Raw genomic sequence first — 12,015 nt, 5'->3', positions numbered from 1 at the left:
CCCTTGGTACCTTACTACTCGACTTGATCATGTTGATGAACAGATAATGAACTGCATGTCACAAAACAGATCTATGGATTGAAAATGGAAACAGCTCAGTTCCACTTCCAAGCTTCCCGATTCTGTCCATGAGTGTTGTGCTACCATGACCATTAGTCCAAGAGCATTAGGTGAAAATAGGCCTTAACCTGGACATTTTTGGTAACAAGCTGTTTTTTTCAGGAAAGGTCCAGGAATATGTCTAGAATAACATACTAAAAGTCCTCATAAATCCTCCTTGAGCGTTTTCCGCAATCCAAGATGGCGTCCAAAATGGCCGCCTCTTCTGTTTTTCTCATAACTTTGCAAGTAGGTTTCCCCAAAACACACTTTAAATGTCTACACATATGTTTTGAAGTATGAGGAACTCATTAGAATACATCTTAAGAGATGCTGAAGCACGCAAGTACCAATAAGACCGCTTGAGTTCTTCCAAAAGTCCAAAATGGCGTCCAAAATGGCCGCCATTTCATGTTTTTCTCATATATTTGCAAGTAGGTTTCCCCAAAACACACTTTAAATGTCTACACATATGTTTTGAAGTATAAGGAACTCATAAGAATACATCTTAAGAGATGTTAAAGCATGCAAGTACCAATAAGACCGCTTGAGCTCTTCCAAAAATCCAAAATGGCGTCCAAAATGGCCGCCATTTCCTGTTTTTTTTTCTTATAACTTTGCAAGTAGGTTTCCCCAAAACACACTTTAAATGTCTAAACATATGTTTTGAAGTATGAGGAACTCATTAGAATACATCTCAAGAGATGTTGAAGCATGCAAGTACCAATAAGACCGCTTGAGCTCTTCCAAAAATCCAAAATAGCGTCCAAAATGTCCGTCATTTCCTGTTTTTTCTTATAACTTTGCAAGTAGGTTTCCCAAAACACACATTAAATGTCTAAATATATATATGTTTTGAAGTATAAGAAACTCGATAGAATACATTTTAAGAGATGTTGGAGCACGTAAGTACCAATAACACTGCTTGAGCTCTTCCAAAAATCCAAAATGGTGTCCAAAATGGCCGTCATTAACAATTTTATCTCAAAATTGTTTAAATATATATCATTCATTAATAGACCGTGATATTTCATCCTGAAAATATTCAACAAACATTTCAATTAAAAATGTGGTTGCTGTCCATACAGTACTCAAATCAATTTGAATGTTAAAGTCTAAAAGTGTGTCCTTAATCGCTTATGACATTACGAGGGAACCATTTTACCATCAGTTTGATGCGAAACAGACAGGGCGACATATTTTGCCATATGGTCCATTTTCGTCACCTAAAGCTCGGAAATTGAAAAATTTGTGCTAGCCTTTTTTACCAACAGGATGCAGTTGATGGCTACCATGAGGTGAGTTCTATTTGAAACATTCAGTTATCATTAAGGAAGTAAAACTATTATTTTGGTACACATACTAAATACATGATGAAAATTTGTGTCTTCCTGCATGTACTACACAGTACTGTGTAATATCACTTGACAGGGAATTTCTGTGGAGTAGTTTATCTTTACACCTAAAACATTGTATTGCATCATTTTATTTGTTTCATGTAGATGAAATGAATTATAGTATAATAGAAATCAGAGAGTGTATGACACTCGTACCTATTGGTACATGTATGCTGTATTTGTATAAAAGATGCATTTATTGTGTATCATGTCATTCCTATGTTGTGATACGCTAGTATACATTCATTATTAATAATGGTGGACATTTCATAGTGCTTTTTCCATTGGATACAAAGTGCTATGAGATGTCGTCCCTGGTTGTCATAGGAGATAAAATATATCACCAGGCTGCGACAGTACAAGTGCAGTGCACATCTAGGGATAACAAAATAAGTAAGTCTTCAAGTCACATATTACATGACAGTGAATTTCTGTGGAGTAGCCGCTATCATCACCATTTTCCTCTCGGGTTTCCTTGCGAGATTTTCTCTGCCCAATACAATTCCTACCAGACATTCTGGCACCCCACAATGAGTTGATTCATCCGTAATTTAACTTCACAGGTATCAATATGTAAACATGCTACAGTATTGTGATTGTGATGTGTTATTGAAATTGCTGAATCATGTGATGGCATATCCTTCCTTCAAAGCATCTTTAATGTCAGCACATTACTTTTTAAATCTCTTTTGATTAAAACGTAGCAACCTGATTTATTATTTCCAAGCAGCTATGTGAAGTACGTTTCACATTCAAAAAGAAAACAATGTCCATGACATATTTCTGTCATTACAGATAATGGATGTGGTTTGCATCATTTGCAAAGAAACATCATCTGCTACAGTTGAAATTGGGGAGAAGGGGCGGAGGACACTTGTGATGTCAAGTTTAGAACGTGGTGATGGCTTCCATGAGATGTTTCAGAATGCAACACCACTACGAATCCATGCTGTTTGTCGCAAGAATTACACAAGGAAATGTTCCATAGTGTCTTTCTCAAGACATAATATATTTAGAGATTTAAAGTGCATATTGAGGTAACTTAGTCGCAGGGTCATGAGAAAAACAGGAAATTGCAACCATCTTTGGCGCCATTTGGGATTTTGGGACGAGTTCAAGTGGTTTTATTGGTATAGATATGCATGTCTCAAATTTGCGAATAAGAATTTATCTAGATTCCTTGACTCCCATAACATAAAGACATTTTAGTGTGCATAATTGGGTTACTTAGTTGCAGGGTTATGAGAAAACAACAATAGGGAAAGGGGCATTTCGGGCGCCATTTTGAATCTCAGGATTACCGTGTTTTTGAAAAATTCCCAATAAGTATATGATTCATTTCATTGAGTCGCAAAACAAGACATTTAAAGTGCGTGTTGAAGTATCTTGGTGTAAAAACAGAAACGGCAGTAATTTCAGACGCCATTTTAAAGAGCTTAAGCAGTTTTATTTGTTTTTGTGTGTTTCAAAATCTTCCGATATGTATTGTATTTAGTTCCTTATGCTTCAAAACATATGTTTAGACATTTAAAATGTGTTATAGGTAAACCTACTTGCAAAGTTATGAGAAAAACATGATATGACGGCCATTTTGGACGCCATTTTGGACTTTTGGAAGAACTCAAGCGGTCTTATTGGTACTTGCGTGCTTCTACATCTCTTATAATGTATTCTATTGAGGTCCTTGTACTTCAAAACATATATTTAGACATCTAAAGTGTGTTTTTGGGAAACCTACTTGCAAAGTTATGAGAAAAACATGAAATGGCGGCCATTTTGGACGCCATCTTGGATTGCGGAAAACGCTCAAGGAGGATTTATGAGGACTTTTAGTATGTTATTTTACACACATTCCTGGACCTTTCCTGAAAAAATCAGCTTGTTACCAAAAATGTCCAGGTTAAACCCTAATGCTCTTGGACTACATGTGCACTGTATCATTCTGCTCTTTGCTGAACTTTGCGTAGTACGTACACATTGTAACGCGTACAGTCGGCACGCGAGCCGAGCGAGGCCGCCCAGCGCGGCCGCGGTGGAGAGCTGTGGGGTATCCGTACGTACCACACTCTAGCTCGAACTACAAGCAGCTGCTCAGCTCAGCTAGCTCAGGTCATCACTCGTGGGTGCGCTTCTACGCTCTTTGTTACGTAACTGAAACCTGCGCAGCTAGGATGCGCACATACTCAACTGAGGAACGTCCTTAAAGGAAAACAAAACCCAAAGAGAAATGTGGATTGAGTGAAAGCAACAACATTAGTAGAATACATCAGTAAAGGTTTGAGGAAAATTGGACAATCGATGCAAAAGTTATGAATTTTTAAAGTTTCGGTGTTGGAACCGCGGGATGAGGAGACTACTAGAGGTTATGATGTCATGAGTCGAAAACAATATAAGAAAACATACAGGGAATTCCACAAGAATTCACTTTTCTAGCATAACGAAAGAGCACTTGACTAACCGTTTTCAGAAAGCAGGGGGAATAATTGCTAGCCTTATCATTATTATGTCAGTATCAAGTTGATACAATGTGTAATGTTTACGATTTTTTTTTTGGTGGAATTTCCTCTATATTTTCTTTATATTGTTTTCACACATGACATCATAACCTCTAGTAGTCTCCTCATCCCGCGGTTCCAACACCGAAACTTTAAAAATTCTTAACTTTTGCAACGATTGTCCGATTTTCCTCAAACTTTCAGTGTTGTGGTCTACTAATGTTGCTGCTTTCACTCAATCCAAATTTCTCTTTGGGTTTTGGTTTCCTTTAAGGACGGATAAGATTTCCTTTTTAGGATAATTCTTTTCATTGACTCTGTTCTACGCAATTTTTGATTTCATATATTTTTTTTTTCTTTCCATTTTTGATTTGAAATTCTGGGTTTTGTATTGTTTTATGCTTGAAGTGGATAATTATGATGTCGGGTCCTACACGTCAATATGTTTCTTGGGTAATGTTGACAAAATGTCTTTCTTATGTCTTATATGTCATTTTAATGTTGTTCATGTTAGGAAATGCTTTTATGCCTCCGCCACGAAGTGGTGCCGGAGGCATTATGTTTTCGGGTTGTCCGTCCGTCCGTCCGTCCTTCCGTCCGTCCTTCCGTCCGTCCGTCCTTCCGTCCGTCCGTAATGAATTTTGTGAACAAGGTAACTATCAAAACCTGTTGAGGTATCGTAATGAAAATTGGCATGTATGTGTATTAGGGGGTGAAGTCGTGCCTATCAACTTTTGGGTACACATGCTCAAGGTCAAAGGTCAAAAGGTTAAGGTCAAATACATAAAATTTCACTATTTCCGCCATATCTATTGATTGCCTGAAGATATTTTCTTGAAACTTAGTGTATACATGTATTACCCAATTAAAATTCTCTGGTGAAAGTTTGGGTCATGAGGTCAAAGGTCAAAGGTCAAAAGGTCAGGGTCAAATACATAAAATTTCACTATTTCCACCATATCTATTGAATGCCTGAAGATATTTTCTTGAAACTTAGTGTATACATGTATTACCCAATTAAGATTCTCTGGTGAAAGTTTGGGTCATGAGGTCAAAGGTCAAAAGGTCAAGTAAAAATATTAACTTCTTTTTTTTCGCCATACCTTGGAAAATTGTTCAAGGTATCTTCATGGAACATAGTATATACCTATACTGACTGGAAGTGATTATCTAGAGAATGCAGGGTTCATGAGGTCAAAGGTCAGGGGTCAAAGGTCAAGTGCAACACTTCAAAATTTTACTATTTCGCTCCTATCATGCCATGCCAGCAGGGTTATTTTTTTTTTTACACTTGGTGTATGCATACATGTGTAACCTAATAGAAATTCTCTGGAAAGTTTTTTTTTTTCTTCTTTTTTTGCCTCAAAGGTCAAAAGGTCAAAGATCAAGTGAAAGTGCTGAAGTAACTTTTTCCTCCATATCTCAGAAGTGGCTCAAGTTATCTTGAAACATAGTACATATTATGCATGTTCTACTTGAAAGTGATTATCTATGAATTTTAGGGTCAAGGGCCAGATGAAAATGGTAACAATTTACTATTCAATTCAGAAATTGCACTTTTTCTCCACACCTGTACCTTGAAAATTACTCAATGCCTAAATGTATGAATGGGTCAAAGTCGAGTTAAAGTCCTTAAATCCCTAGATACATGCTCTCCTATTCATCCAATTAAACCTAGGTCAAGGAAGGTGAACATTCAACACATTTGTGACAAACTTGTCATTTCAATATTTTGCCAATTTTGTGAAAATGTAATCACACATTGTCCACATGTACTATCTAGACCTATTGGGAAAATCATGCATTATGGCGGAGGCATACCAGTCGCCAAAGCGACATTTCTAGTTTTTTTTAAGTACATACACAAAACAAAGAAAAAAAATTGTTATGGACAATGGGCAATGACAATTTAAATGATAGAAATCGAATTGAATTGATTTAATTCAAAATTGGGGGCGCTGTCGCATAGTGGATAAGACTACCACTCCCGATCCGAGGACTCGGGTTCGAATCCCGCCCAGTGTTTACGTCCTTGGACAAGATTTTTTTTTTTTTTTTTTTTTTTTTTTTTTTTTTTTTTTTTTTTTTTACCTATGATGTCCCTCTCGACCCAGCTGTATAAATGGGGACCTGGCAACGCTAGGGTCATAATAATGGCAGGGCCCTCTGGGAGAAAATTGATATCTGCCAAAAACCCCTTCCCTCCTTAAAAAAAGAAGAAAAACAACAAATCGTTTTCCGATATTACATTGCTTTCGTGATGACTTATGACAAAGATGTCGATATCATTTCTATTTTCTCTCTCTCAACCTTCCAAGATTGCAGAACAAATCCGTGTGGAAATGGATGGTGCGAAGAGACATTTACCAACTACACCTGCCACTGCCCTAATGGAACAGAGGGGAGCAATTGCACAGGTACAAGCTTCCTTGGTTGATATCTATTTAGAGAGACGATTGGAAATCCGAAGTGTTTCATATTATATATCTGAGGGGACCTATTTAAGTATTTAATTGAGTTTCATTCGGTGTCTTTTCTGCAGCTTCCCTTATCAAAAACGTGCAAACACTAAAGGAAACCTGTATCTCCAGAAAAGGGTCAGGCAAGTAATTGTAAGCCTGTATCTTCATGTGTATTGCCATACGGCGAAGAGGGGGAGCATGCAAAAATAAAGAGATTGCTCTCGAAATCACATGTTTTCTTTGATGGGGGGGGGGGAGATGCTTCAGTGAATTTTCTTCATATGATGACATATCAGTTGCTGTTACAAGTGTGAAACCTTTAATCCATTCTAAACCTAAATTCATCACAAGTGTTTATATATAACGCAGTGGGACAATAATCGAAAACATAATTATGACATTGATAGATTACACATCAAATAACAGCTTGGACAATTTCAATTTGAGATTTATTGCATTTAAGGAGGTTCTTACTGCATAAGTTTGGAACATTTTTTTTTCTCCTTAGCTGCAAAATTGTGTATGTCTTCCTTCCAGTTTAATCTTATATTCTGTTCAGAGATCTAGCTACATACATATAAATATATTTCCATAATATCATGGCTTATACTTCTGCAGTTCTTTGAAATTATATACCTAAGTCGAATTACCTCCTCGAGCAGTCCCGAGCAACATTTTACATCAGCATAAACAGTATGTCCATAGTCCTTAAAGGTAGGGGATACCTTTTACAGACCTCCCAAAATGCAGGAAAACATTAAATATGAACCTCAGGGGACTTGTTTAGGCCACTGCTGAGAAATTTGGAAGTCAACAGTTATCTACAATTTGAATAATGCACACAACTCAACTACTCAGTAGTTCTGTGTGTCAGCCACACTTAAGCCTTTTTGTTGTAGTCTTCTGTATTTTTTTATCTGTAAACAAAAATCCAAAAGTATAAGAGCTGATGTAATTACATATAGAGTGTGTGGCAAGAATGTATATAGAAATGTTTGTAAGTTTTGATTAACTTTCTTCACAAAATATACATGATGGACACACATAAAGTGCATGGGTCTGCAAAGGTAGCCTAGTAATGTACTGGAATTTACGATGAGCCCCGAAAAAAATTCAATTCAAAATCTAACGGTCAATAAAAATGTTCTAAATGTTACCTTCCACTTTCAATACTTTATGGGAGTTTCTAAAATGAAACTCTCTTCAACATACCACTGTATTTATAAAACTCTTCATTTAAGGCATACAAATGGGATTCCCTACCTTTAAAGTACAGTTGTTTGGAGACAGAAGACCCGGGAAAGAGGAAATGGAAGAAGGAAAGCAAAATAGAGAGCGTGTAAGGCACTGAATCAGGTGTAAACATTTTGAGGGATGATGGGGGGGGGGGGGGGCAAACCAGAGATGAAAGAGAGAAAGGGAAGGCCAACGTTTGAGAATCATGGAGGTACGGGAGAAGAATAAAAAAAGATCTAACTGCTCAACGCTTTCTTTAACTTTGAAGTATCAACGTTTATCTTCACAATATATTCATGCTGTTTTTCAGTTTTGTCTTATTTCTTTTGATCTTTTATTTTCAAGACATCAATGAGTGCGATAGCAATCCCTGTCAGAACGGAGGAACGTGCAAGAACAAAGTCAACATGTACTCTTGTCTGTGTTTAGCGGGTTATAACGGGTTGGACTGCCAAATGGGTGAGTGGAGATTCGAGAAAAAAAGTAATGCATTAATGTGACATAAAATTCCATTCGATAAACTGCCTTTTAATCTTGCATCTTGCGCCGATATATATATATATATATATATATATATATATATATATATATATATGTGACCGTGCACCTCAAAACGAACATAAAGTCGCACACACTGATTTTGCGTGTGGACTGAAAATAAGTGAAATGGGTCAACCTAGCCGAACTTGACTTTTTCATATTTTCTGAAAGAGCGGGTCTTCTTTTACATTATGCTAAAATTTGGTATCATAAAATGGGCAGGAAAGTGTGTTTTTTTAGCAGTTTATCTCGAGCATTTTTGGTAGAATAGTGTGATTAGGTGTGTCTTTAGAATCCCTTTTTCATTTCTGAAAAACCTTGTCCACACTCTTCACTTTCAACTCTAATAACTTTTGAAAAGATAGTGCTACCGCTTTGAAAGTTGGCATTAATTATGGACAGAATGTGTTAATGAGGCATGCTAAATTTCACCTTAATCTCATAATCCCTTCATTGTTGTCACTCTGGTGGTTTACTTCCTGTTTTTTGTCCCATTCATCGCACAGCCAGCACGGTTTGGTAAAGATTAAGCGCTTGAATAGACACTGTACTTCAGAGCCTCTTTTCTCAGTTCACACTTTTCCTGGTTTGTGCTTTCTTTCCAATATTTAGATTGGTTAGGAGAGTCCATTTGATTTGAGTTATACATCATTTTAAAGCTTAAAGTCTACTCTTTCAGAATATGGTCTTAACTAAAAATTCATGTCTGGCGACTTTTTGTTTTTTTTTGAGGTGCAGTGTCACATATATATATATATATATATACATATATATATATATAATATATGAATAAACAATTATTAAATATGATTATATTCATTTATTTTTTCAAAATAACTATTGATATGTAGGGGGTGGAATCGCTCTTGGTCCTTTTATTGACCATTGAAGAAGTATGGAAGAGATAATAAATGGGAAAAAATAGGGGTACCAGTGAATTGCGGTTGAATGCTCACAGAAGCCATTTCGAAAAAAGGTCCCAAAAGCCTGATTTGACCCTTACAATGTATTTGACCCTTGAAAGGGACCTTGAGAGGTGACAGTGACCGTGAAATGCAGAAATGATATTAGGATCACATTCTCTAACCCCTTCAACCCTTCCACATGTCATTGGTTACTTTAATAAACCCTTTCAGTTTTGTAATTGTGACCCTGCACCTCAAAACAAACAAAAAGTCGCCAGACATGAATTTTTAGTTAAGACCATATTCTGAAAGAGCAGACTTTAAGCTTTAAAATGATGTATAACCCAAATCAAATGGACTCTCCTAACCTATCTAAATATTGGAAAGAAAGCACAAACTCAGGAAAAAAGGGAACTGAGAAAAGAGGCTCTGAAGTACAGTGTCTATTCAAGCGCTTAATCTTTACCAAACCGTGCTGGCTGTGCGATGAATGGAACAAAAACAGGAAGTAAACCACCAGAGTAACAACAATGAAGGGATAATCAGATTAAACTGAAATTAAGCAAGCCTCATTAACACATTTTGTCCATAATTAATGCCAACTTACAAAGTAATAGCACTATCCTTTCAAATGTTATTCGAGTTGAAAGTGAAGAGTGTGGACAAGGTTTTTCAGATATGAAAAAGGGATTCTAAAGACACACCTAATCACACTATTCTACCACAAATGTTTGAGATAAACTGCTAAAAAAACACACTTTCCTGCCCGTTTTATGATATCAAATTTTAGCATAATGTAAAAGAAGACCCGCTCTTTCAGAAAATATGAAAAAGTCAAGTTCGGCTAGGTTGACACATTTCACTTATTTTCAGTCCTCACGCAAAATCAGTGTGTGCGACTTTATGTTCGTTTTGAGGTGCACGGTCACAATTGCAGTTGACATTTAACCAGGATGGCGGCCATATTTGATTTCACCAATATGGCGGCCCCAGGGATTTTTAATCTCGGCGCCATTCAAAAATCGAAAGAGCATGATACAAGGGACCTGTGTGCCAAATTTGGTGCTTTTGGAAGAATTTGAACCAAACAACCCATTTTGAGCCCTCAATTATATCACTGTAAAGGTAATCGAAGATTGTGACAGCAATCCGTGTCAGAATGAAGGAACTTGTACGGACGAAGTAAAAATGTACTCATGTCTGTGTTCAGATGGTCATAGTGTTTAAGAGAGTAAGATTCTACAAGTATCATTTGCTACTATTTTTTCCTTCTGCTCCCGCGATCATATTTATCATGTCTCTTATTGTACTGCAGTTTAAACTTACATTTTATCTATCTTAAATCACTGTTATTGGTCTACTTATAAATTTTTTATTCCTGTATTTCACAGATATCAATGAGTGTAACAGTAATCCGTGTCAAAACGGAGGAACTTGTACGGACGAAGTCAACATGTACTCATGCCGGTGTACACCGGGTTACAACGGGTCGAACTGCCAGATGGGTGAGTCGAGTTTCGGAAAATAACTTATAACCTGTTATGCAATATTGGGCATTCTTTGCAGCACATTACATTTTATGTTATGGCATTTTATTATTATGATGTTTGCTCTTTGTTCTGCTTTTCATTTGTGTAGATCATCTTGCAGATATCAATGATTGTGACATTAATCCCTGTCAGGATGGAGGAACGTGTCGAGACGAAGTCAACATGTACTCATGCACGTGTTTACCGGGCTATACCGGGTCGACTTGTCAGACGTTACGTTAAGATTTGGTAGGCAGCAAGTAAAATAATAGTCTGTTATCAGACTTGTTGAGGAACTTGCACTTTACATACTATTATGAATATGGGTTATTCCGCGGTTAGCAAGTTACATTTTCGCAAATTTACTTATCATTTTTTTAACTACCAAATCAACATCTATTCATTTCAATTATCATTCCTGTACTTCACAGATATCGACGAGTGTGACAGCGATCCGTGTCAGAACGGAGGAACGTGCGAGGGCGAGGTCAATATGTACTCGTGCCTTTGTCCACCTGGTTATAACGGGTCGAACTGCCAGACGGGTGAGTTGAGTTTCGGAAAAGAAGGAAGTAACTTACACTGAACCTTTTCATTGAAATTAGATATCTTTGCACTCCGTTGCATTTTATATTTTGGCATTCTATTGTTATGATGTTTGTTCTTTGTTTTGTTTTTCTTTTGCGCTGATCCTTTTCAGATATCAATGAGTGTGACAGCAATCCGTGTCAGAACGAAAAAACGTGCGAAGACTTAGTCAACATGTACTCATGCCTTTGTCCACCTGGATATACCGGGATGAACTGCGAGACAGGTGAGTTGAGTTTGTGAAAATAGCAAGTAACTTACAACTTGTTAAACGAAAGTGGGTATTGTTTGCACCTACTTGTATTATTTTTATGTTATATAACTTAATTTCTCATGGTATGATTATGCTCTTTGGTTCGTTTTTCTTTTGCGTCGGCGTTTCTTCAGATATCGATGAGTGTTACACCAGTCCGTGTCAGAACGGAGGAACATGCCAGGATGCAGTAAATATGTACTCATGTCTGTGTTCACCGGGTTTTAACGGATTAAACTGCGAGACGGGTGAGTCGAGATTTGGAAAGTAGCAGACATGGCAGATAGATGATAATCTAATTTGTAATCGAAAGTGCTAAAGAATTGACTATTCATATAAATATGGGCAATCCTGTGGTTAGTATGTTACATTTATGCAAATGTACATATTTGTTTTGCTACTATCTCACCATCTATCTATTTCAATTATCATTCCTGTACTTCACAGACATCGATGAGTGTGACAGCGATCCATGTCAGAACGGAGGAACGTGCGAGGACGAAGTCAATAT

At 37.0% G+C, this 12,015-nt stretch overlaps 1 protein-coding gene across 1 annotated transcript; it reads left to right on the top strand.

The window, feature by feature from the left end:
- The first annotated feature begins 1,392 nt into the window (after positions 1-1,392).
- On the top strand, positions 1,393-11,775 carry LOC140235718 (uncharacterized). The gene is made up of 7 exons (XM_072315731.1): positions 1,393-1,397; positions 6,317-6,408; positions 8,035-8,148; positions 10,526-10,639; positions 11,095-11,208; positions 11,364-11,477; positions 11,639-11,775. Exons 1-7 carry the CDS (start codon positions 1,393-1,395, stop codon positions 11,773-11,775), a joined length of 690 nt encoding a protein of 229 aa, XP_072171832.1.
- Positions 11,776-12,015: the final 240 nt, after the last annotated feature.

Source organism: Diadema setosum, chromosome 12 (assembly GCF_964275005.1).
Source record: "Diadema setosum chromosome 12, eeDiaSeto1, whole genome shotgun sequence".
Lineage (NCBI taxonomy): Eukaryota > Metazoa > Echinodermata > Echinoidea > Diadematoida > Diadematidae > Diadema > Diadema setosum.
The sequence above is the reverse complement of the archived record's forward strand: the minus strand, read 5'-3'. Positions and strand labels throughout refer to the sequence as shown.

Bases quoted from the DNA above. Each gene is read 5' to 3' on its own strand.
- LOC140235718 (XM_072315731.1), top strand. The intron at 11,209-11,363 runs GTGAGTTGAGTT...GATCCTTTTCAG, and splicing joins CGGGTCGAACTGCCAGACGG to ATATCAATGAGTGTGACAGC. The intron at 11,478-11,638 runs GTGAGTTGAGTT...GCGTTTCTTCAG, and splicing joins CGGGATGAACTGCGAGACAG to ATATCGATGAGTGTTACACC.